We start from the raw sequence: 27,013 nt of genomic DNA, 5'->3' as shown, positions 1-27,013 counted from the left end.
ATCCGGGTAGGTGGGTTATCAAATGATTATCCCGACTTCCACTTTGCAGCTTTTCTTGTGGTGAAGCTTCCGCCCGCTGGCGTTGACTTGAGCAATTGCTTCTACTGTTTGAAACTTTATTCCGCGCTGACCTCCGGGCTCCAGAGGGCGCAGACCAGCTCTGGCTCTGATCGTTTGAGACGGAAGCGTTAAGAGGAATATCCTGTTGGAGACATGAGTTCAGAGCGGGAGTGAGGACGGCCAGGAACACCTTTCAAACCCGGCTCGAAAGGGGAGGAACCTGCGATTGTGACGTGCGGCCGGCGGCAAGATGCTGCAGAACGTGGAGAAATGCTCGCGACACTTACTGGTCTGTGAAAAATCCAACTTCAGCCACAGCAAGTCAAGGCACCGCAAGCACGTGGAGACTCATCACTATAACTACCAGGTGAGTGACTGACAGGGGGCGGGGCCAGAGACTCGTCACTATAACTACCAGGTGAGTGACTGACAGGGGGCGGGGCCAGAGACTCGTCACTATAACTACCAGGTGAGTGATTGACAGGGGGCGGGGCGGGGCGGGGCCAGAGACTCGTCACTATAACTACCAGGTGAGTGACTGACAGGGGGTGGGGCCAGAGACTCGTCAATAGAACCACCAGGTGAGTGATTGATGGGGGGGCGGGATCAGAACCACCAGGTGAGTGATTGACATGGGGCGGAGGTGGACACTCATTACTGGAAACATCAGATGAGTGATTGAGAGGGGTCGAGTCTGAACATTCATCCGTAGATCCATTAGATGATGATTGGCATGCAGGTGGGGCTTCACCAGAACCACCATAGAATAATAGAATGGTTGCAGCACAGAAGGAGGCCATTCGGCCCAGTGAGTCCATGCTGGCTCTATGCAAGAGCAATCCAGCTAGGCCCACTCCCTGGCCCTTTCCCCGTAGCCCTGCAAATTTTTTCCTTTCAAGTACTTATCCAATTCACTTTTGAAAGCCACGATTGAATCTGCCTCCTTGGGCAGTGCATTCCAGATCATTTTTTTTTTCGTTCATGGGATGTGGGCGTCGCTGGCGAGGCTGGCATTTATTGCCCATCCCTAGTTGCCCTTGAGAAGGTGGTGGTGAGCCGCCTTCTTGAAACGCTGCGTAAAAAAGTTTTTCCTCATGTCACCTTTGGTTCTCTTGCTAATAACCTTAAATCTATGTCTTCTGGTTTTTGACCCTTTCACCAATGGGAACAGTTTCTCTCTATCTACTCTGTCTAGATGCTTCATGATTTTAAATACCTCTATCAAATCTCTTCTCGACTTTCTCTGCTCTAAGGAGAACAACCCCAGCTTCTCCAATCTATCCACGTAACTAAAATCCTTCATCCCTGGAACCATTCTAGTAAATCTCTCCTGCACCCTCTCTAAGGCCTTCACATCCTTCCTAAAGTGCGGTGCCCAGAATTGGACACAATACTCCACTTGTGGTCGAACCAGTGTTTTATAAAGGTTCAACATAACATCCTTGCTTTTGTACTCTATGCCTCTATTAATAAAGCCCAGGGTCCCGTATGCTTTTTTAACCGCTTTCTCAACTTGTCCTGCCACCTTCAACGATTTGCGCACATATACCCCCAGATCTCTCTGTCCCTGCACCTGTTTTAGAATTGTACCCTTTAGTTTATATTGCCTCTTCTCATTCTTCCCGCCAAAATGTATCACTTCGCACTTCTCTGCGTTAAATTTCATCTGCCACGTGTCCGCCCATTCCACCAGCCTGTCTATGTCCTCTTGAAGTCTATCACTGTCCTCCTCACTGTTCACTGCGTTTCCAAGTTTTATGTCATCTACAAATTTTGAAATTGTGCCCTGTACACCCAAGTTTATGTCATTAATATATATTAAAAAAAGCAGTGGTCCTAGTACCGCCCCTGGGGAATACCACTGTATACCTTCCTCCAGTCTGAAAAATAACTATTCACCACTATTCTCTGTTTCCTGTCACTTAGCCAATTTCGTATCTGTGCTGCCACTGCCCCTTTTATTTCATGGGCTTCAACTTTGATGACAAGCCTACTATGTGGCACTTTATCAAACGCCTTTTGGAAGTCCATATACACCACATCAACTGCATTGCCCTCATCAACCCTTTCTGTTGGTACAGGATGGAGGTGGAGGTAGCTGAGTGGCTCAGCATTGTTTCTGTTGCATTGTCATCTATATGAATCTGTCCCATGGATCTGTGATTATTTTAAAATTGTTGTGTAAAGAGAGACCCTAGGCTCTCTGTACCAGATATATAGATTTAAAACTGGTTACTAGTGCCCGTAAAGCTGCAGGCTACAGATAGGTGTGCGTATAATTCTGAAGACGGGTTGGAGCCCAAAAGATGAACATTTCTGTCAAGTTATCCACAGAAACAGAAAATGCTGGAAAAGCTCAGCAAGTGAGGCAGCATTTGTGGAGAAAGAAACAGTTAACGTTTCAGTTAACGAAGACCTTTCGTCAGAACTGGAAGATGTTAAAGAGTTAAAATTTTTAAGCAAGTACAGAGCCAGGGAAAAGTAGGGGGGAGGAAAGAACAAAAGGGTAGGCCTCTGACAGGGTGGAGGGCAAGAGTGATTACATACAAAAGGGATGACGGTGTAAGGCAAGGAGTGTGGTATTGGGACAAGTTTAAAAAACAAAAGATTGGTCTCGAGTAGCTGTGAATGGCAACAGCACTTGCAGTCAGAAAAACTGGGAGCAGTTGTTATGATCTGAAGTTATTGAAATCAGTGTTGAGTCCAGAAGGTTGTAAAGTGCCTTAACAAAAGATGAGGTGCTGTTCCTCGAGCTTCCGTTGAGCTGCTTCCTGCTCTCGCCCTGAAATGGAAAATTTCATCAACTTTGCTTCCAATTTCCACCCTTCCCTCACCTTCACACGGTCCATCTCCGATTCTTCCCTTCCCTTCCTTGACTTCCCTATCTCCATTTCTGGGGATAAGCTATCAACCAATATCTGTTATAAGCCCACCGACTCCCACAGCTACCTTGATTACACTTCCTCCCACCCCGCTTCCTGTAAGGACTCTATTCCCTTCTCCCAGTTTCTCCGTCTCCATTGCATCAGTTCTGATGATGCCACCTTCCACTTCAGTGCTTCCGCTATGTCTTCTTTTTTCCTCAACTAAGGATTCCCCTCCACTGTAGTTGACAGGGCCTTCGACCATGTCCATCCTATTTCCCGCACTTCTGCCCTCAACCCTTCCCCTCCCTCCCAGAACCATGATAGGGTCCCCCTTGTCCTCACCTTCTACCCCACCAGCCTCCACATTCAACATATCATCCTCCGGCATTTCCGCCACCTCCAGCGCGATCCCACCACCAAACACATCTTCCCCTCCCCTCACCTCCCTTTTCAGCATTCCAAAGGGACCGCTCCCTCCACGACACCCTGGTCCACTTTCCAACACCCGCTGTCCTCCCCATGGCACCTTCCTGTGCGAGCGCAGGAGATGCAACACCTGCCCCTTCACCTTCTCCCTTCCCACCGTCCAGGGCCCCAAACCCTCCTTCCAGGTCAAACAGCGATTTACTTGTACTTCTTTCAATTTAGTGTACTGTATTCGCTGCTCACAATATGGTCTTCTCTACACTGGGGAGACCAAACGCATTTTGGGTGATCGCTTTGCTGAACACCTCCACTCTGTCTGCAAGGGTGCCCCTGACCTGCCGGTCGCTTGCCATTTTAATTCCCTGTCCCCCTCCCACTCTGATCTCTATGTCCACGGCCTCTTACACCGTTCCAAATGAAGCTCAACGTAAGCTCGAGGAACAGCACCTCATCTTTCGTTTAGGCACTTTACAACCTTCCGGACTCAACAGTGATTTCAATAACTTCAGATCATAACCATTGCTCCCATTTTTTCGGACTGCAGCTGCTGGTAATGGTTCTGCTGTTGCCATTCACAGCTACTCCTGATCAATCTCTTGTATCTTAACTTGTCTCATTACCACCCTCCTTACTTTGCACCATCATCCCTTTTGTCATATAATCACTCGTGCCCTCTACCCTATCACAGACCTTCCCTTTTGTTCTTTCCTCCCCCCCACCTTTCCCTGGCTCTGTACTTGCTTAAAAACTTTAACTCTTTAACATCTTCCAGCATTTTCTGTTTTTATTTCAGATTTCCAGCATCCGCAGTATTTTGCTTTTAAGATATCCTGATACGCTGACTGAGCTACTGTGTGTTTCCAGTATTTTCTGATTGTGTGAATAGTGCTGTCCCTCTGAGTTAATGATGGCATAAAATATTTATTCTGAAAGGGTTTGTCTTTGTTTTAGTTCAAAATAAACGTACATTAAACAGGATTGAGATTTGCAAGACTGTGTTGGAAGGCAGTCAGAGCTGCATTCCCATAGCCCTTTTATTATTCCAGAACCACTTCCATTGACTTGAAATTCACACATGTGCAATAAATGCAGTGCTGTGTTTGTGACTTTGCTGATGTTGGGGAGTCAGTAATGGTGAAAGTGGCGATCTGATGGTAAGTCCCAACAGTGGGAGTCATTCAGCTTTGCCACTTGCAGCAATTTTTGTGAGAGGCTCCCAATGAAACCCCTGTTCGAGGAGGGTTTCAGTGCCTATTGTATCACTATTGCTGGGTCCTTATATTACAGGGTTGCCTCCAGTGGTGCACTTGCTTTCGCAGGCATCCTTAGAATAATTTGTTTTTTTTAATGTTCATTATTTTAAGATTGTGAATGCTGGCCGACGCCATGATATTATGGTTAACCTTCCAGATGTTGTACTTTAAAAAATTGTTAGCCACACTGAAGGATTATAAATAATTAAAACTTTTTATTGCCAAATTTATTGGCAGGTTTATTTATGTTCATTTTAATAATGAAATGTTTTCATGCAGGTCTCCATTTTAATACCAGAATGTAGAGCACTGTCGTCAGCAATCGCTGCTGTTAGCAGAACTTTAGGAGACTATTATCTGGTGAAGCAATTGCCACTTCATGAAATGCTTGAGCCTGAATTCATCAACAAATTTGTCAGGAAAGGTGATGTTTATATCTCTAATTTATGAAATGCATGTATTTCTTTATTTTGCTAATTAGACATCTCGCATAGTTTAAAATTTTAAAAAATTGTTTCAGGCTTTCTTTATGCGCTCTCGTACAACACCAGAATAGATCAGGACAACACCATAGCTCTCCTACCAACAGGTAAACACCTTCGCTCGACATCAGCATTCAAGTTTGTGACCTATTACCTTAACAAAACACTGTTGCTTCTCTAGAATAAATGAGTTAATGTTTCTAATCTTGTTGGAATTCTAATACCAAAATTGTTTCAAATATAACTCACATTGTTTTACTTCAAAAAATGTGCTTGGAACTCAGTGATCTTTACAAATGGTATATATTGTTTGACATTGGAAAATGGGTGTAAAAGTCAGATGTGTATATATGGAAAAATTACAATAGTAATGTATAAATGTAGGATTTGTTATAAAATACTTGTGGTTCCACACATTTTCAGTACATTAAAGTTTTTCTTTTTAAAAAAAAATATTTTCAGCAGTGTTTCTTATATTAACTGAAAATCCAATTGTACGTTGCAAAAGTAGGGATGTGTGGGGTAGTGGTCGGGATAGGGGTATCTTCGGGATGACTTTGTAGTATCATGAGTACAAGAAATAAATGCTCCAAGAATTCTTTTAAAAAGTACTGTCATTTGATTATAAAAGTTGTGCACTTTCCATATTCTGATAAACTAATATTTGTGAATGTGGTCCCAGATCCTGCATTGATGGAGTTCCTTATTGATGACTGTTGGATTTTCACAGGGAAGCTAATTTTATCAGTTGATAAGGATACTTATGAGGAACTTGGCCTAGAAGGACAACCATCCAAGTATTCACACAAGACAACAGTGAGATACAGTAGGTGCAAACTATTAAAACTTTCTAGGCTCTGGAGAATTTCTTGCAGTACTGGAAGAATGCAATAACCTTGCCACTAGCTTGTTGAAATTTTGTTCCAGTTTTGTTTGACTTTCCTGATAATTTAGTAGATATGAATGCTGCTGACTGAAAATGCTAAAAAGAATTAAAGTGGCTCTGTCTTTATCTTGGAGAGTGATTAAAGGATTTGATAGGATAGATGGAGAGAAGCTATTTCCTCTGGTGGGAGAGTCCAGAACAAGGGGGTATAACCTTAAAATTAGAGCTAGGCCGTTCAGAGGTGACGTCAGGAACACGTCTTCACACAAAAGGTAGTGGAAATCTGGAACTCTCTCCCAAAAAGCTGTTGAGGCAAGGTCAATTGAAAGTTTCAAAACTGATGCGGATAGATTTTTGATAGGCAAGGGTTGTAGAACTGAGATGGGTAAATGGAGTTAAGATACAGATCAGCCATGATCTAATAGAATAGTGGAATAGGCTCGAGAGGCTGACTGACCTACTCCTCTTCCTGTTTTCCTAAAACATCCATGTGTCATTTGTCACAATATTTTCAGGACATAGTAATGCAAACTGCATTATTCTAGAATCATAAAATCATAGAAAATAGGAGCAAGAGTAGGCCATTCGGCCCTTCAGGCCTGCTCCGCCATTCAAAATGATCATGGCTGATCGTCTAACTCAGTACCCTGTTCCCGCTTTTTCCCCATATCCCTTGATTCCTTTAGCATTAAGAAATATATCTATCTCCTTGAATATATTCTGATGAGGTAATTGACAAATAAAGTGTGTGTACACTGGATGGCATAGTGGGTTAGACACCTCTGGGACATGGCTTCGAGTGCAGCCTAGACTGATGGGATGAAAATTTCCTCTGTCTGCTGGTAGTAAGGGTCCAGTGTGAAATGAGTTTCTAGCAGTCCAGTTTGTAGTGGGAATGGGCTTACAGCATATTTGACACTAACTTGCAACCTCATTCAGAGAGGCCTCAGTATAGCTGGTATGGGAAGTAGAAAAATGTCACTGGTGCGTTAGAGGGCCCACTTCCCTCTTCTGAGCTTAGGGCTGTGACATGTTATTGGGGCAGAGCTCAAACATTTTCAAAATAAAGAAAACTATGCACTCGTGAATCAGTCTGTTTCTACCTCTTTATCAAATCACCCTTTAAGGGGGCAAGCCATACTAGATTTAATAATGAGTAATGAACCAGATTTAGTTAACGGCTTAACTGTGCGTGAACATCTATCCAATAGCAATCATAACATGATCGAGTTCAATGTAGTGTTTGAAAGGGAAAAAAGTGAATCAGCTGCTAAGATTCTAGACTTGGGCAAGGCTGACTTCAAAGGGATGAGACAGAGACTGTCCACAGTAAACTGGGCAAATCTGTTAATGGGTAAAACGACTGATGATCAGTGGGAAATGTTTAAAGAAACATTTAACATGATACAGAATCGGTTTATACCCCTGAAGGGCAAGAACTCTACTTGCCAAAAAAAACAGCCATGGACAACTAAAGAGGTAAGGGACAGTATAAGACATAAGGAAAGGGCATACAAAAAGGCAAAAAATGGCACAGATCCTGGCGAATGGGAAAGATACAAAGATCAACAAAGGGTCACAAAACAGATAGTAAGAGCTACAAAAAGAGAGTATGAAAAGAAACTCGCAAGGGATATCAAAACCAATACGAATAACTTTTATAGTTATATTAGGAAAAAGAGGGTGGTCAGGAGCAGTGTTGGCCCCTTAAAAACTGAAAGTGGGGATATTGTCATTGACAATGGGGAAATGGCGGACATGTTGAACAATTACTTTGCGTCAGTATTTACAGTAGAAAAAGAGGATAGCATGCCGGAAATCCCAAGAAAACTAATATTGAACCGGGACAGGGACTCGATAAAATTAACATAAGTATAGCAACAGTAATGAAGAAAATTATAGCATTAAAGAGTGACAAATCCCCAGGACCAGATGGTTTCCATCCCAGGGTTTTAAAGGAAGTAGGTGAGCACATTGCGGATGCCCTAACTATAATCTTTCAAAGTTCTCTAGATTCAGGAACTGTCCCTCTAGATTTGAAAATTGCACATATCACTCTGCTTTTTAAGAAAGGAGAGAGAGGGAAACCGGGGAATTATAGACCAGTTAGCCTAACATCTGTTGTGGGGAAAATGCTGGAGTCTATAATTAAGGATAGGGTGACTGAATACCTCGAGAATTTTCAGTTAATCAGAGAGAGCCAGCATGGATTTGTGAAAGGTAGGTCGTGCCTGACAAACCTGATATTTTTTGAAGTGGTGACTAAAGTAGTGGACAGGGGAATGTCAATGGATGTTATTTATATGGACTTCCAGAAGGCATTTGATAAGGTCCCACATAAGAGACTGTTAGCTAAGATAGAAGCCCATGGACTCGAGGGAAAATTACGGACTTGGTTAGGAAGTTGGCTGAGCGAAAGGCGACAGAGAGGAGGGATAATGGGTAGGTACTCACATTGGCAGGATGTGATTAGTGGAGTCCCACAGGGATCTGTCTTGAGGCCTCAATTATTCACAATATTTATTAACGACTTAGATGAAGGCATAGAAAGTTTCATATCTAAGTTTGCCGATGACACAAAGATTGGTGGCATTGTAAGCAGTGTAGATGAAAACATAAAATTACAAAGCGATATTGATAGATTAGGTGAATGGGCAAAACTGTGGCAAATGGAATTCAGTGTAGACAAATGTGAGGTCATCCACTTTGGATCAAAAGAGGATAGAACAGTGTACTTTCTAAATGGTAAAAAGTTAAAAACAGTGGATGTCCAAAGGGACTTAGGGGTTCAGGTACATAGATCATTGAAGTGTCATGAACAGGTGCAGAAAATAATCAAGAAGGCAAATGGAATGCTGGCCTTTATATCTGGAGGACTAGAGTACAAGGGGGCAGAAGTTATGCTGCTGCTATACAAAACCCTGGTTAGACCGCACCTGGAGTACTGTGAGCAGTTCTGGGCACCGCACCTTTGGAAGGACATGCGGGCCTTGGAGGGAGTGCAGCGTAGGTTTACTAGAATGATACCCAGACTTCAAGGGTTAAGTTATGAGGAGAAATTACACAAATTGGGGTTGTATTCTTTGGAGTTTCAAAGGTTAAGGGGTGATTTGATCGAAGTTTATAAGATATTAAGGGGAACAGATAGAGTGGATAGAGAGAAACTATTTCCGCTGGTTGGGGATTCTAGGACTAGAGGGCACGGTCTAAAAATTAGAGCCAGACCTTTCAGGAGCGAGATTAGAAAACATTTCTACACACAAAGGGTTGTAGAAGTTTGGAACTCTCTTCCGCAAACGGCAATTGATACTAGCTCAATTGCTAAATTTAAATGTGAGATAGATAGCTTTTTGGCAACCAAAGGTATTAAGGGATATGGGCCAAAGGCAGATATATGGAGTTAGATCACAGATCAGCCATGATCTTATCAAATGGCGGAGCAGGCACGAGGGGCTGAATGGCCTACTCCTGTTCCTATGTTCCTAATCTCCTAAGTTCTAATAAAAACAGCCCTAATTTTTCTAGTGAAGCTATGCTTTACCTTCAACATCCTTCCTATTGTGTGGAGTCCAGAACTGCACACAGTACTCCAACTGTGTATTTACTAAGATTTTATATAAGTTCACAATGTTCAATAACTGATCATTACTAATTTGGCCGAGATAGCAGTGGAGGTTCTTAGTTTGCCTTTAGAAGGGAAAAATCAACCAGTGTTCCTAATTCTGAGTAGTGTGCGTGGAAGTCGGCATTCTGGCAGGTTCAGGGTCATATTGCCCCAACCCATGATTGAATAGCCTGCTGAAAGTTGCTGTCTAGACTCATGCATAAAGAACAACCGTTTTGGTGTGCTCCTGGAAGGCTGCAGACACCTGTAGAGCCATGCCCCAGCATGAGCACCTTCAGAAAGGGGGACGGGATGGTGGGGGGGGGGCATTGCTTCTCCCTCCTCTTCTTTCTTCACATGCAAGCAATCCTCTGGCATCTTCAGCCAAGTGGCCATTCTTCATGTACGAGTCTAATCTGTGAGCATTGTCAGACTGTTTGACTATGATTGGTGTCACAGTAAAGCCCAGTCCTTTTCTCACTCGATGTTCATTCACACACACTTTGCAGGAGATGTCGCTGGTTAATGGTCAGAAATGAGAACCCTGGCTGATTTTTTCCACCTAGCCCAGGGATGCTGAGATCAGCTAATTCAGATTGGAAATTAACTTTCTTCTTTATATGTCTTACTGTTACACCAGGTGATGCCTTAAGAAAGGTGAGAGAGAAATTATAGACCTGTTAGTCTAACATCTGTTGTGGGGAAGTTATTGGAGTCTATAATTAAGGACAGAGTGACTGAGCACATGGAGAAATTTGAGCTGATTAGGGAGAGGCAACATGGATTTTAAAGGATAGGTCATGTCTAACGAACCTAATTGAATTTTCAAGGAAGTCACTAAAGTAATAGGGGAATGTCTATGGATGTAGTTTATAAGGACTTCCAGAAGGCATTCAATAAGGCTTTGCATAAAAGACTGTTAGCTAAAATTAAAGCTTGTGGAATTGAAGGCAAATTATTTACTTGGTTAGGAAATTGGTTAGGCGTTAGAAGACAGAGAGAAGGGATAATGGGTATGTACTTGTATTGGAAGGAAGTGACTAGTGGTGTCCCACAAGGATCTGTGCTGGGGCCTCAACTATTCACTATATTTATTAATGACTTAGATAACACAATAGACAGCCATATATCCAAGTTTGCCGATGACACAAAGATTGGTGGCATAGTAAATAGTGTAGATGGGACCATAAAATTACAAAGGAACAATGATAGTTTGAGTGAGTGGGCAAAACTGTGGCAGATGGATTTCAATGCAGGTAAGTGTGAGGACTTCCATTTTGGACCAAAAAAGGATAGATCCAAGTATTTTGTAAATGGTGAAAAGCTAGGAACAGTGGCAGTCCAAAAAGGTTCAGGCGTCCATGTTCACAGATCACTAAAATGTAGTGGTCAGGTACAAAAAATAATCAAAGAGGCTAATGGAATGTTAGCCTTTATAACTAGAGAGCTAGAATATAATTGCTACAGCTATACAAAGCCCTGGTTATACCACATCTGGAGTACTGTGTATAGTTCTGGGCACCGCACTTTAGATTGGCCTTGGAAAGAGTGCAACGCAGATTTACCAGAATGTTACCAGGGCTCCAAGGGTTAAATTGAGGAGCGATTACATAAACTAAGCTTTTATTCCCTGGAATAGAGAAGGTTAAGGGGTGATCTGATTGAGATTTTTAGGATTTTGAAAGGAATTGATAGGGTAGATAGAGAGAAACTTTTTCTCCTGGTGGGGGAGTCTAGGACAAGGGGTCATAACCTTAAAATCAGAACCAGGTCATTCAGGAGAGATGTTAGGAAACACTTCTTCATGCAAAGGGTGATAGAAGTGTGGAACTCTCTCCCACAAAACAGTAGATGCTAGCTCAATTAATAATTTTAAATCTGAGATCGATAGATTTTTGCTAGCCAAGGGTATTAAGGGATATGCAACCAACACGGGTAAATGGAGATAGGGTACAGATCAGCCATGATCTCACTGAATGGCGGAACAAGCTTGAGGGGCAGAACAGGCTCAAGGGGCTGAATGGCCTACTCCTGTTCCAATGTACTCATTAAGCATTGATTTTTTTTCTTGATGCTTTGTTGACCGGTCATTCTGTGTCGTTTCCTTTCAAAACTATTTTTAACTCAACTTTTTATGAGGCATAATGATCATCTAATGCCCCCTGGTGCATGAATAAATTGGAACGGTTATAGTCCCCAGAAAAAAAGTGAATATTCCTCATTGTTTTTATTTGTGTATGTCTGCTTATGAGGTTTGCACATTTTGTATGTTCTCCAACTCTAGTTGCTCCTTTAACTGTAGAATTGAGATAGCAGAATCTGTATGCTCAATACTTGCCTTTCATTGATGTTTGGGTAAAATATTAAAAGGTAGATTTTGTAAATTTGTATTTCTTGCATGGAGTTTCACTTGCTGGGGGCACTAATCAGAAATTCAAGCTCAGAGAACAGCTACAGGACTGTCCACCCTTTAATCTCCCCTTGCATGTCAGAGAATGCTAGCATCACCAAGTCTTTTCTAGTTATGATGCATTCTGGTGAAAAGTAAAAAGTGAATATTGATCTATACTTTCTCTGAGGTAGGAAGGTTCCAGATTTTGAGAGTCATACTGAACCTATGTGGTTAGCTAGGAGTTGCACAAAAGTCAAGTTGCTTTTTATTTTGACAACAAAATACTAATTTGAAAATTTAAGGAATTGTTTATAAGAATTTTGCAAGAATGAAATGTTAAGAATTACAGAGATCGAAAGGTCAATCATTAAAAGTCCAGACAAGAAAATAATCAAGAATTTAACTATTGACCGTCAAGGTTATAGACATTTGAAATCAACTAAAAACATATCTCTACGATTAAATCAGAATTTCTGGAAGAGTTAAAAATACCATGGAGCATACCCTGGGTAAGGAAAGTTAAAGGGAAATAGAATCCATCACCACAAGAAAAAGGGAGACAACTTGGACCAAAATCTCCTTTCTATCAAGGGATGGAGATAAACAGAGCAGGACAGAACCCTCACAGTGAATTGGGTAACACAAGGAATGTTGCGCCTGGGGAGAGAAAGTAATGAAAAGAGTAAGCACATCCTACCTAGGAGGAAATCAAAGGGCCATACCTCCATATACACCCAATCATATTGCAATCTCTTTCACCCCCCCCCCCACAACGAGCTTTGCCCGTTTAAGTCAAAAAGAGTCGATGATCTCTCCCAGTTGGGCCAACCTCCATATACCTTTGACTTAGACCGAGCCATACCAATGTGATACATTGATGTGCAGCACAAAGGAGGAAGTTATTCAGATACCTTATATTGGAATCAAAACAAATTTCCAGCATACAATGAAGTGGGTTGGATTCAACCATAACACCAGTGATTCCTTTTTCAAAATCATAGCCCAATATTCTTGGATCCATCCATGAAATGTGCAAATGGGTGCTGACTGTGCCATATCCCTCTAGCACCCATTAGGAGGTTCAGATTGCTGGCGGTTCAGATTGCTGGCGGTTCAGACAACCTGCTTTACAGCCGCCCAGTCAGACGATTACACGCACCAATTGTGGGAATGGCTCCTGATCCATGTCCGAAATATGAAAAGATCCGCTCCACCAAACCTCTTGAAATCAAGATGAGTTCACTGGGTGATAGAAGGCAAATGAAGAGAGATCTGAAATCGGCTTATCTCACAAACAGAGCCTTCTTCGTAAAATCCTGCAAGAGCCTTGTAGCGTGAGTAAGAAATTATGGATCTGGAGGTAATAAAGTAAATCAATATCTTTAAGAGAAAGCAAAAGAGGCAAAAGATCTCACCACTTACCATGGACTTTTAATTCCACCTCAGACTGACAGCTTTTAATAGGAAGCATGGCTTTGACTCAAAGTTTGCTTTCTAACCTGTCTTTCTATATTCAATGTGATGCAGGTGACCCCAGAATCAGTTCAGTTTTGGGTTTCATGATTTCACGCTGTGTTTTTCAGATGTTACTGTTGACTTGGGTGATGCTACCTTTGTTCCTGGTGAAAAGAGATATAACCGAGTAATGTGGGCATTGAAAGAAAAAAAGCCTTTAACATTTGACTTTTTGATGACCTGGCATCCCACAGGTAAGAGATCAATTTTCACTCCAGATAATGCAGTTAAGACAAAACTTTGGATATTTTTCCCACAGCTCTCAGAAAGACCCAATCTGTCTGTAACTGAGACCTTTACTTAAAAAAAAAACACACAGGGAAAAGTTCAGAATGTTATTTGTAGTGCACACTTGCTGCTTCAATAGTGTTACACTGTGCATAATGACGCCACAGGTAGCTCACCTTGGTAACACTCTTACCTTTGAGTCAGAAGATTGTTTGTTTGATCCCGCTTTGGGTATCGAGCACATAATCTAAACACATAATGCTACCTATCTGAATGTAGCCAGCACATTTCCAGCAATGTCTTGTCTTTTGACCCCCAAACCAACAACACCTGGATTCCCCCAAGGATTTACCCTCGGCCCCTTCCCTTCCTTATCTACATGCTACCCTTGGTGACGCCATACACAGGGTCAGCTTCCACATGTGTGCTGATGACACTGCGTCTCTCAACTCCCCTACTGCCAAACTGGTTGCCCAACTTCCAGTATTGACGAGTCATCATTTTCTGCATGTCAGCATTGGGAAGGCCGAAGCCATCAACTTCGGCCCCCACCCAAAAGCCCTTATCACTGGTTTGATCTGCTTCCTGACCACTATCTCAGGCTGAACCAGGCTGTTCGCAACCATGGTGACCCTGAGTTGAGCTTCGGATCCCAGATCCTTTCCATCACAAAGACCAATTACTTCCACCCTCTCTCCCCACAACATTGCCTCTCCATCCCTCTCTCTTGCCTTTTCAAAGCTCATCTCTTTGAACAAGCTTTCAGTCATCCCCCTTAATCTGTCTCTTCCAGGCATTAGTCTTCCTTATATCTTTAGGGGTCGGTGCTGGGTCCCCAACTCTTTACAATCTATATTAACGATTTGGAGGAGGGGACCGAGTGTAACATATCAAAGTTTGCAGATGATACAAAGATGGGAGGGAAAGTAGAGAGTGAGGAGGACATAAAAAACCTACAAGGGGATATAGACAGGCTGGGTGAGTGGGCGGAGATTTGGCAGATGCAATACAATATTGGAAAATGTGAGGTTATGCACTTTGGCAGGAAAAATCGGAGAGCAAGTTATTATCTCAATGGCGAGAAACTGGAAAGTACTGCAGTACAAAGGGATCTGGGGGTCCTAGTGCAAGAAAATCAAAAGGTTCGTATGCAGGTGCAGCAGGTGATCAAGAAGGCCAACGGAATGTTGGCTTTTATTGCTAGGGGGATAGAATATAAAAACAGGGAGGTATTGCTGCAGTTATATAAGGTATTAGTGAGACCGCACCTGGAATACTGCATACAGTTTTGGTGTCCACACTTAAGAAAAGACATACTTGCTCTCGAGGCAGTACAAAGAAGGTTCACTCGGTTAATCCCGGGGATGAGGGGGCGGACATATGAGGAGATGTTGAGTAGATTGGGACTCTACTCATTGGAGTTCAGAAGAATGAGAGGCGATCTTATTGAAACATATAAGATTGTGAAGGGGCATGATCGGGTGGATGCGGTAAGGATGTTCCCAAGGATGGGTGAAACTAGAACGAGGGGGCATAATCTTAGAATAAGGGGCTGCTCTTTCAAAACTGAGATGAGGAGAAACTTCTTCACTCAGAGGGTGGTAGGTCTGTGGAATTTGCTGCCCCAGGAAGCTGTGGAAGCTACATCATTAAATAAATTTAAAACAGAAATAGACAGTTTCCTAGAAGTAAAGGGAATTAGGGGTTACGGGGAGCGGGCAGGAAATTGGACATGATTTTAGATTTGAGGTTAGGACCAGATCAGCCATGATCTTATTGAATGGCAGAGCAGGCTTGAGGGGCCGATTGGCCTACTCCTGCTCCTATTCCTTATGTTCTTATGCCTAACTTTGAAGCACCTTGCAACATTTTTTCTGTTTAAAAAGTGCTATATAAATACAAGTATTTAATATTAAATGCAGTTTACTGCATGTTGCTCTAAGTAATTTCGATTGCAATTCATATGTTTATGTTTTTAAAAATTGAAACTAGGTGGAGAAGATGCCACTTTGGCATCTTATTTCATGAAGTACCAATGCAAGGTTTACCAGCCTACAGTATCAACCAGGATGTTAAATGACACTGACTGTCCTGTCCTGCTGAGTAATGAATTGAAAGGGAAGCTGAATGAATCCTGCAGTGCTCAGGAATTCCTTGACTGGCTTGGTGCAGTCTTCAATAATATTGATTGGTGAGTTTAAATGTGCAGAACTCTTTATATTATTTCCCTTCACTTCTTATTTCCCTCCATTAAAAACCCTGTGTCACACAGTATTCCTTAGCGGAGGGACCATTCGTAGGTGTGCAAAATCAGTTTGCACCCCAGTTATGATATGTGTGGCCTGCTTTGTCCTAACTCTGATGAAGCCAAAACTGGAATCTTGCTCTGTGGGAATTGCAGGTGTAAGCTTGTGCACTGTGTAATAGTGCATTTGTAGCACGGCTCCTTAAATTTTCCCTTTGGCATGAGTTAAGTCAGACCCTAGCACCTCTCCTTTCACCGACATAAAATATTGACCCATTGTTTGATAAACCACTGGAAACTAAGTAGTAAATACCAGTATTGCAGTATCGATTTCTGCCACTGTTTGGTGCTAAGGTATTTCTGTGGTTTACTGGGTGTTTTTAGTGATAGAAATGAGGAACTAGAGCAGTAAGATACAGAGCAGGCCTACACATTTTGGCCTGGGTCCTAGACTAATAAAAACTTTCAGTTCCTGATACTGTCTGGAAATCTCCCAAGCAGGAATAGATCTGGTATTTCCTGTTCCTTAGCAACTACAAAATGCCAAGTTTTTTTTAAAGCAAAAACACAAAATTTTTCAGAGTATTTGATGAAATGCAAAACCATTCAGATTCTGTGGGATTTTTGACTTTTTAAACCTCTGTGTAGCTGACCCACACTCAAGTTATTCTGTGTGTCATTGGGTGTGACGATATCAAAGCATTTAGCCCTTTCCTTCCTCCTCCCCCCACCCCCGCACCCAACACACATGTTTTCCAGGAGGAATATGTGTGCAAAAAGGAACAATTTTGGGGTGCAACGACCCATGCTCGATCTGTGCCTGCTTTGCAGGTAGGTGCCTGCTCTGCTTAGGATTCTTCAGCGTCCCCTGCTGCTGCCGCCAACAAAATGCAAGTACATTTTTAAAAAAACATTTACCAGTAATCGTAGCTCCCCGGCTCCACCACACACACAATCAGCCCCCCACCCCATGCTGCTCCTTCCCCCCAGCTCCTGGGACTTGCCTGTGCTAGCAAGGCAAGGGGCCCAATATTCATTTCTTCAAATAGTTGAGCTGCCTGTGGAGACACGACAGGCACCGGCAGCTCGCCTAAATGATTGAAATGATCATTTCGGTCATTTAGTTCTAGGCTATCCTCGGGCCTGCCAGATCGGGTGTGCGTTGCCTGTGCATTGCCGATTCACCATTCACCCATTCACTCGCACCCCTTCCGCCCTGCCTCTCTGACAGGTAGAGACTAGTTTGAATCATTTTAAAAAGTCCACACCATTCCTTGAAGATCTGCTAAATACATGATGAATGAACATTTCTTATAAAATATTGGCTGGCTATTGAGCAAAATTATTGTTCCGTATTTTTGGCAGATGGATTGGCGTAAAATTTTGAAACTGTAGGTACAGATTGTTCAAGTTTTTTTATATTTGTCATCTCCCGAGCCCCCGCACCTGCCGTCAAGTGTCACTGGGTTCCGGTCACAAGAAAGTGTACAAGAGTGACTCAGTTATGACTCTCCAGTTTTTCTTCCCTGTGGGGGAAGACTTGGCCGTCACTCTGCACTGACTTGCAGCGAAGCAGGAGAGATTGGTATCTCGGCTGTACGAGGAAATGGGTGCATGAGCCGGCACTCAGTCACTCTTTGGTGCCACACCACAGCGACCTGACACACAGGCAGATCCGTCCTTCTGCACTGTTGCTCGCGGGTAGCCTGGGGTCTGGAGTAGAGTTGTGATGTTTACCTGCTAAGACGGAGCTGTACTTGACCAGGCCTATCTCCTAACGACCACTGCTCAGGTCCTCGCTGGGAAATGGTCCAAATAGGCACAAGCTGAGGCCAATTAGAAGCTAATTGCTGAGGGAAGTTCCTGTAGATTGTTAGATGCTTGTAAGTCCTCAGCTCCTGCTTTTGAGGAGAGACTTGATTATCAAGGTCAGAAAAACAGCAGGAAACAACTGGCCTTTTTTCCTCTTTGTTTAACACTTTGAAGTGTGATGGACACGTGCTACATGCAAGATTTTTACATTTATTTAGTAATCTACTCTGCTTAAAGGATTCAGGCTGTTAATCAAAGAATATTCAGTGAAGAAATGAAACAAATTGATACAGTACTAGAAGCTCACGGGTATTCTCTGTAAAGGTCCCAGGGACAATGATTAAAGTGCGCTTGTGCAGAAATGTGTGAGTTTTAATCAAATATTCAATTTTTGTTCATTAACAGCAATAATCAAGCAGACAGCTTTCTCTCTACCTACTGCTGCCCTTGGCCCAGCACAGTCCTGCAAAAGGCATGCCTTTGTACTATTTCTGGCTTTATAATTCCTGAAGGGATAAATCTGTTATTGGATCAGCTTCGGTAAGCACCATTGTAAAAGCAGCTTTTTAAAAAAATAAATAAATAAAAGTAGCACTTTCGATAGCTCAGTGGGTTAACGTACTACATAGGGTGGTCTTGAGCCATGATTCCTAAACTCAATCCTCCATTTGTGTTGAGTTAGCTGGGGTATCACTCAGCACTACAGTTGCCCTCAGTGTACCTGGACCTGGCAGGGTTTAAGCTCCTGATCACTCTCTTGTGTTCTACGTTCTGCGTTCCTCCAATTCAGGCCTCTTGTGTATCCCCAACTTCCTTCGCCCCACCATTGGTGGCTGTGTCTTCAGTTGTCTAGGCCCTAAGCCATGGAATTCCCTCCTTATACCTCTCCACCTCTCTACCTCTCCTCCTTTAAGATCCTTCTTAAAACCTACCTCTTTGACCAAACTTTTGGTCACCTGTCGTTCTTTGGCCCGATGTTAATTTTTTGTCTGGTTATGTTCCTGTGAAACACCTTGGGATGTTTTACTATGTTAAAGTAGCAAAAGATGTTGGTATGGTTCTTAATGAATACTTTGCGTCTGTCTTCACAAAAGGGAGGGACGATGCAGACGTTGTAGTTAAGGAGGAGGAGTGTGAAATATTGGATGGGATAAACATAGTGAAAGAGGAAATATTAAGGGGATTAGCAACTTTGAAAGTAGATAAATCACCAGGACCAGATGAAATATATCCCAGGCTGTTAAAAGAAGCCAGGGAGGAAATAGCGGAGGCTCTGATCATCATTTTCCAATCCTCACTGGATGCAGGCGCGGTGCCGGAGGATTGGGGGACTGCTAACGTTGTACCGTTGTTTAAAAAGGGAGCGAGGGATAAACCGAGTAATTACAGGCCAGTCAGTCTAACCTTGGTGGTGGGCAAATTATTGGAATCAATTCTGAGGGACAGGATAAACCGTCACTTCGAAAGGCACGGAGTAATCAAGGACAGTCAGCATGGATTTGTTAAGCGAAGGTCGTGTCTGACTAACTTGATTGAATTTTTTGAGGAGGTAACAAGGAGGGTAGATGAGGGTAGTTTTTAAAAATTTGTTCATGGGATGTGGGCGTCGCTGGCAAGGCCAGCATTTATTGCCCCTCCCTAATTGTGTAGCGCATTTGATGTAGTCTACATGGATTTTAGCAAGACTTTTGACAAGGTCCCACGTGACAGACTGGTCAAAAAAGTACAAGCCCATGGGATCCAAGGGAAAGTAGCAAGTTGGATCCAAAATTGGCTCAGTGGCAGGAAACAAAGGGTAATGGTTGACGGGTGTTTTTGTGACTGGAAGGATGTTTCCAGTGGGGTTCCGCAGGGCTCAGTACTAGGTCGCTTGCTTTTTGTGGTATATATTAATAATTTGGACTTAAATGTAGGGGACATAATTAAGAAGTTTGCAGATGATACAAAAATTGGCCGTGTGACTGATAGTGAGGAGGAAAGCTGTAGACTGCAGGAAGATATGAATGGACTGGTCAGATAGGCAGAAAAGTGCCAAATGGAATTCAATCCAGAGAAATGTGAGGTAATGCATTTGGGGAGGGCAAACAAGGCAAAGGAGTACACAATAAATGGGAGGATACTGAGAGGTGTAGAGGAAGTGAGGGACCTTGGATTGCATGTCCACAAATCCCTGAAGATAGCAGGACAGGTAGATAAGGTGGTTAAGAAGGCATATGGAATACTTTCCTTTATTAGCTGAGGCATAGAATAAAAGAGCAGGGAGGTTATGCTAGAACTGTATAAAACATTGGTTAGGCCACAGCTTGAGTACTGCGTACAGTTCTGATCACCACATTACAGGAAAGATGTGATTGCACTAGAGAGGATACAGAGGAGATTTACGAGGATGTTGCCAAGGCTGGAGAATTTTAGCTATGAGGAAAGATTGGATAGGAACATAGGAACAGGAGTAGGCCATTCAGCCCCTCGTGCCTGCTCCGCCATTTGATAAGATCATGGCTGATCTGTGATCTAACTCCATATACCTGCCTTTGGCCCATATCCCTTAATACCTTTGGTTGCCAAAAAGCTATCTATCTCAGATTTAAATTTAGCAATTGAGCTAGTATCAATTGCCGTTTGTGGAAGAGAGTTCCAAACTTCTACAACCCTTTGTGTGTAGAAATGTTTTCTAATCTCGCTCCTGAAAGGTCTGGCTCTAATTTTTAGACTGTGCCCCCTACTCCTAAAATCCCCAACCAGCGGAAATAGTTTCTCTCTATCCACCCTATCTGTTCCCCTTAATATCTTATAAACTTCGATCAGATCACCCCTTAACCTTCGAGAATACAACCCCAATTTGTGTAATCTCTCCTCGTAACTTAACCCTTGAAGTCCGGGTATCATTCTAGTAAACCTACGCTGCACTCCCTCCAAGACCAATATGTCCTTCCGAAGGTGCTCCAGGTGTGGTCTAACCAGGGTTTTGTATAGCTGCAGCATAACTTCTGCCCCCTTGTACTCTAGTCCTCTAAATATAAAGGCCAGCATTCCATTAGTCTTATTGATTATTTTCTGCACCTGTTCATGACACTTCAATGATCTATGTACCTGAACCTCTAAGTCCCTTTGGACATCCACTGTTTTTAACTTTTTACCATTTAGAAAGTACCCTGTTCTATCCTTTTTTGATCCAAAGTGGATGACCTCACATTTGTCTACATTGAATTCCATTTGCCACAGTTTTGCCCATTCACCTAATCTATCAATATCGCTTTGTAATTTTATGTTTTCATCTACACTGCTTACAATGCCACCAATCTTTGTGTCATCGGCAAACTTAGATATGAGACTTTCTATGCCTTCATCTAAGTCGTTAATAAATATTGTGAATAATTGAGGCCCCAAGACAGATCCCTGCGGGACTCCACTAGTCACATGCTGCCAATGTGAGTACCTTCCCATTATCTCTACTCTCTGTCGCCTTTCGCTCAGCCAACTTCCGAACCAAGTCCGTACTTTTCCCTCGATTCCATGGGCTTCTGTCTTAGCTAACAGATAGGCTGGAGTTTGGAACAGAGGAGGCTGAGGGGTGATTTAATTGAGGTGTACAAAGTTATGAGGGGCCTAGATAGAGTGGATAGGAAGGACCTATTTCCCTTAGCAGAGAGGCCAATAACCAGGGGGCATAGACTTAAAGTGATTGGTAGAAGGATTAGAGGGGAGCTGAGGAAAAAATTTTCACCCAGAGGGTGGTGGGAGTCTGGTTCTCACTGCCTGAAAGGGTGTTCGAGGCAGAAACCCTCATTACATTTAAAAAGTATCTGGATGTGCACCTGAAATGCCATAACCTACATGGGTATGGACCAAGAGCTGGAAAGTGAGATGAGGCTGGGTGAGGAAGTTTAGTACAAAATGTGTGGTTTTAAAGAGTTTGGATTATTTCCTCTTGAAAGGGGGCCTGCAAATATACTTCCCTCCCTGTGGCCACATCTCCACTCTGTTTAGCTCCGTGGCAAAAGCCAAATATACCTTTAATTTTATTTATTATGAAATTTTCAAAAGTGGACAAATTTGTCCTTAATATTCTTTGTGTTTCTTACTGGAAGCTGAAATTTTGGATTTCCTGAAATACCAAGGGAAGGCTATAAGCTGCAATTTAAAAGAGAATGGTAACATGGATACAAAGGTTTAACTATGTACAGCAATATCTCTACTCCCTAAAGAAGTTCAGTTGAGTGACAAAGACTATAAGACCATAAGAGATAGGAGCAGGAGTAGGCCATTTGGCTCCTTGAGCCTGCTCCGCCATTTAATGAGATTATGGCTGATCTGATTTTTACCTCAACTCCACTTTCCTGCCCTTTCCCCAAATCCTTTGACTCCCTTGCTGATCAAAAATTTGTCTAACTCCGCCTTGAATGTATTCAATGACTCCGCCTCCACAGCTTTTTGGGGTAAAGAATTCCAAAGATTCACGACCCTCTGGGAGAAGAAATTCCTCCTCATTTCCGTCTTAAACGGGCGATCCCTTATTCTAAGACTATGCCCCCTAGTTTTAGATTCCCCCATGAGGGGTAACATCCTCTCAGCACCTACCCTATCGAGTCCCCTCAGAATCTTGTAAGTTTCAATAAGATCTCCTCTCATTCTTCTAAGAAAAGGAATCATTGGTGGGGACTGAATGCCAATTGAAAGTGTTATGATATATGACCTAGTGATGATGGGCTGCAATGTGACTGAAAAGGCAAAAATGAAAGGCAAGTCTAAGATTTGAACATATAAGTGGGAGCTATCTGAGGGTTACAAAGGAAGCAAGACAGCACATTGACAGTAATGGGAATTAAAGCTACATTTGGAATATTGTGAGTAATTTGGGCCACATTAACCTTCAGTGAACGTTGACATATTGCAGAAGGTTCAGAGAAGAGGACTCACAATGTCAGTTATGAATGTGGACCGACAGATTTGAGGAAAGTCTGAGGGGGTTATGATCCAGCTGCTTAAAATGCTGAAAGGCATTGATAGTGTACTGTAGTTGTAACTTTAACTGTGAAATATGTGTAAAACTGGCAAGGGTAGAGATTAAAGATTGTTTTGTTTTGCTCGACAGTAATATAAAAGTGCCTATCAAAAGTAGTCCATGTCAACTTAAAAAAATTAAATATAGACATAAGTAATGGTGATGAATAGGGAAATCCATGATATTTCAAATCAAACTATTTTTAAAATATTTATATTTAAGGGATTTTGGTAGTCACTTGAAATGGCAGCAGTCAGTCTAGCTAGAATATAAAAGTATCACCAAACGATTATTCGTGATCTTGCATGCTCACCTCTCCCCGCCCTAGCCCTGAACTCACCTCTTTCTCTAGTTTCTCTCCTATCTCCCCTCATGATCCCTCCGAGCTCATCTTGACCATGAGACCCACTTCCTGCTCCCTCGACCTTATTCCCACTAAACTGCTGATCACCCAACTTCCCTTCCTGGCCCACATGCTGGCTGATATTATTATAAATGGTTTCCTCTCCTCAGGTACTGACTCTCTCCATTTCAAATCTGCCATCATCACTCCCTTCCTCAAAAAACCCATCTTAGACCCCTCTTTCCTGGCAAACTACTGCCCATCTCCAACCTCCCTTTCCTCAAGTCCTCGAACATGTTAACGCCTCCCAAACCTGTGCCGCAACTCCATGTTTGAACCTCTCCAATTAGGTTTCTGCCCTTGCCACAACACTGAAACAGCCCTAATCAAAGTTACAAATGACATCCTCTCTGAAAATGTAAACTATTGCTCCTTATCCTTCTTGACCTATCTGCAGCCTTTGACACGGTCGACCACGCCATCCTCCCCCAAAGCCTCTCCTCCGTTGTCAGTGGGACTGCCCTCGCCTAGTTCCACTCTTACCTGTCCGGGTCGTGGCCAGAGAATCTCCAGCAATGGTTATTCTTAGCACCTCCCTACCTCTGGAGTCCCCCCTCCTATTTCACATTTACATGTTGTCCCTCGGTGACATCATTCGAAGACATAACATCAGGTTCCACATGTGCGCTGACGACACCCAGCTCTACCTCATCACCACCTCTCTCGACCCACGACACCCAGTCCTGGATGGGTTGCAGTTTCCTCCAATTAAACACTGGGAACACCAAAGCTATTGTCTTTGGCCTCCACAACAAAGCCTGTTCCCTCGCCATCGATTCCATCCCCTTCCCCTCATGATCAAATCGCTCCATGGCCTCACCCCTCCGTATCTCTGTAACCTACAACCCTACAACCCTCTGAGAACTCTGCGTTCGTCCAACTCTGGCCTCTTGTGAATCCCCCACTCCCTTCGCTCAACCATTGGCGGCCGTGCCATCAGCCACCTATGCCCTAAACCTTGCCGCCTCGCCACCTCTATCTCTTCCTTTAAGACCTTCCTTTCACATTTACCTCTTTGACCAAACTTTTAGTCACCCATCTTAACATCTCCTTCTTCAGCTCAGAGTCAGTTTTTGACTGATTATGCTCCTGTGAAGTGCCTTGAGATGTTTTCCTACATTAAAGGTGCTATATAAATGTCGTTGTTGTACATTGCTAGACAGTATGCTTTTAGTTCAATTTTATTTGGCAGTGAAAACAAAATGGTTTCGTAACAGGACTGAAAATCAGTGCTGGGCCATTGCAGGTTTCTCAGGACGCAAATATGCCCTATTTTAGTGGTTTTTGCAATAGGTAATTATTCCTAAATTGGTCTATCTTCTGCTGTAGGTTGGGACATTCTTGTTCATGACTGGCGTTTGTCTAGCTCTGTTATCTGTAGGTATAGTGAATGGGGATAATTTTAACCCCAAGAACAGGTGGGTCGGGGGGGGGGCGGGTGGGCAGTAAAAATAGTTTGTTTTTGGAGCGCGACCACATCCCGGCTCCAACACGCCCACTTCTGGGTTTAACCCAGGCGTGTTAGGATGCGCGCGCAGCAGAAACCCGGAAGTCCCGTCCCCACTTAAAGCTAGCGGGCCGATATTTAAAGGGGCAGTGTACCTCATTGCGATAGTTGAGGCACTTAATATTTTGTGTATTAGAAATGTCAAATGAATTTAACCTTACCTGTTCGGGTTTCCCATCGCTTCTGATTGATGTCAGATGAAAGCAGGTGGGAAGGGCCAGATCCATGAGGTGAGTGCCTTTATTGCTCTGCTGATGGGCCAGGAAGAGCAGGAGTGCTTCATCCAGGCCCAACAAGCTCACCTGGCCGACAGGACCCCTGCGATTGGCCGACCCTCTCCCCCCCACCCCCCGGATGGTGGACTCCCCACCCCCCCCTCCCCCCCAACGATCTTCTCCAAGGCTGACCCAATGTCATCCTCAGTCCACGATAACTCCCTCTCTCCCCCTGCCTTCCGATTTGCGGTTCCTTTCCCTTCTGTCACCTGGCGCGTGGGAAACCTGGAAGCACAAATACTTACCTTCAGTTGAGTTGTGATCACAGAACGCAACGCACACACTTGACTCAGGTTCCCCACCTGAATATCTACCGACCCGCTGGGTTCCAGGCTCCGAGCTAAAATCATGCCCAATGTGTCAGTTGAAATCAGTTTCCCCATTCTCCAAGGTGACATATTGAGCATTGGGTTATGTTTCATCTAGTGACTTGGCTGAGCAGTGACGAGATGTTTTCTGCCCAACAATGGTCACTGAAGTAGTAACAAACAAGCCTATAACCATTTGCATTCAAGATAGGCATTCTACCACATCTGCTACAGGTAGCAGCTCAAAATAAGGTTCCCAAAGGCGATTTCACTGTGTAATAAAAATAATAGGGACCTGACTGCTATACAAGTGGGGTTTTTTGTGAATGTTTGTTGCATTGCCGTCAAGCAAATTACTTTATAATTTTTTTCCCTAAAGTTTTTTAAAAGTAAATTAACAGTTGCCCTATTTAGATCGTTAGTATCCTATTCCTTATATATACCTGTGATATATCTTTGAACTAAATATTACAATATATATTTTTAAAATGTGTTTATAGTAATTTATTTACTTGTGACCCACCTTTTGAATTTTAAATCCTGCTGGTTGGCCTGGTTTCTAATTTTTCTTAATGTAACAGGGAGATGTAGTAGCTTGAGTTATTCTAAAGTGAATTGTTGATAATGGGCACAGAATTGTTGGCAAGACTTCATTGCATTTCTGACTCACGAGTCTCTAGGACTGCTTGTGTTCTAAGGAGCCTTGTACATGTTTAAAATTATAATTCTTCATGGCTATACTTTATTTACTGCTATAATGTTATACTTGGTGTGGCATTTATCTCACACTTTTATTTTCCAGACTCTATTTTGAGGAACCAAAGCTGGCTCAGTGGATTACTATGACTGTACACGGCTTTGCAGACAGCCCGGTTTCCTGGGGAGAAAGTGAACATGGATACCACAAGGGAGGAGAGAACCTCTACAATTTTGTTCTGTTCAGTAACCAGGACTACTGGCTCCACATGGCTGTGGGGACACACAGTGGCTGTCCACCATAGCATTATAACTGCCATGTACTTGTACAAATTTAGGCCTTTTGAGGAGTTGAAAAACTACAGCATCTGACATTTATTAATTAAGAAATGCTTTGCTATAACTAATTCGTAAAGCTACTTTATACCATAGATACATAAACACGTTCATCTAAAAAACAAGCTGGTTTTCAATGCAATTAAGAAAGTTTATTAAAAGTGTGCACCATTGAGACGACCGTTCCCAATTTCACGTTTTTTCTTTGTTCACCATTTTTAAATGTTCTTTTCCCCCCCCCCCCCCCCCGATTACCACACCATTTCATGAGCAGGCGGGCATCTAGACACACATTTGTCGGCCTTTGCCAACACCGCCCTACGGGTATGCTTGAGCTTGAAGCACATTCTAAATACAAAAAGTTGTTTTCTCTCTCCCTTTTGGGGAAGTGGTTGGCCTCAAGCAACTTGGCGCCACTGCCAAGCTGGCCTGGTTAGAAAATATACTGGGGGGAAGTTTCCGCTTGTTTTGCGCCCAGATTGCAGTGACCTTTTAGGCTGATTCAAGATTCAGTTTGCCCACAAAACTGGTCACGACCCCAGGTCAAAATTCTGAGATTCTGCTGGTTCGGGAAGGCTCTTCAAATCGCACTCATTTTCTAAGGCGCACAGGCACCAGCAGGCACGTTTTAAAAGTTTTTTCAGATCAAAAATTATTTAATTTACTAAAACTGACTAGTGTACACCAATGAAACTAATAAATGGCTCAGTATAGTT

General features: G+C 43.0%; 1 protein-coding gene across 2 annotated transcripts; it reads left to right on the top strand.

Moving 5' to 3' along the window:
- The first annotated feature begins 67 nt into the window (after positions 1-67).
- On the top strand, positions 68-27,013 carry rpp40 (ribonuclease P/MRP 40 subunit). 2 transcript variants are annotated; one of them, XM_067997587.1, is made up of 8 exons: positions 70-427; positions 4,886-5,030; positions 5,127-5,195; positions 5,819-5,914; positions 13,554-13,679; positions 15,706-15,904; positions 18,176-18,310; positions 26,068-27,013. In XM_067997587.1, the coding sequence occupies exons 1-8, from the start codon at positions 311-313 to the stop codon at positions 26,264-26,266; spliced, it is 1,086 nt and encodes a 361-aa protein (XP_067853688.1). In that variant the 5' UTR covers positions 70-310; the 3' UTR covers positions 26,267-27,013. The 2 variants fall into 2 exon arrangements, with proteins under 2 accessions (XP_067853696.1, XP_067853688.1); XM_067997595.1 differs by lacking the exon at positions 5,127-5,195 and having other exon boundaries at positions 68-427.

Source organism: Heptranchias perlo, chromosome 2 (assembly GCF_035084215.1).
Source record: "Heptranchias perlo isolate sHepPer1 chromosome 2, sHepPer1.hap1, whole genome shotgun sequence".
NCBI classification, from domain to species: Eukaryota; Metazoa; Chordata; class Chondrichthyes; order Hexanchiformes; family Hexanchidae; genus Heptranchias; species Heptranchias perlo.
The sequence above is the reverse complement of the archived record's forward strand: the minus strand, read 5'-3'. Positions and strand labels throughout refer to the sequence as shown.

What these genes read in the sequence shown, in the direction of transcription:
- rpp40 (XM_067997587.1), top strand. Translation starts at nt 311, where the DNA reads ATGCTGCAGAACGTGGAGAAATGCTCGCGACACTTACTGGTCTGTGAA. An exon ending in CATAGCTCTCCTACCAACAG is followed by an intron (nt 5,196 to 5,818) that starts GTAAACACCTTC and finishes GGATTTTCACAG; the next exon opens with GGAAGCTAATTTTATCAGTT. An exon ending in CTGTTATTGGATCAGCTTCG is followed by an intron (nt 18,311 to 26,067) that starts GTAAGCACCATT and finishes TTTATTTTCCAG; the next exon opens with ACTCTATTTTGAGGAACCAA.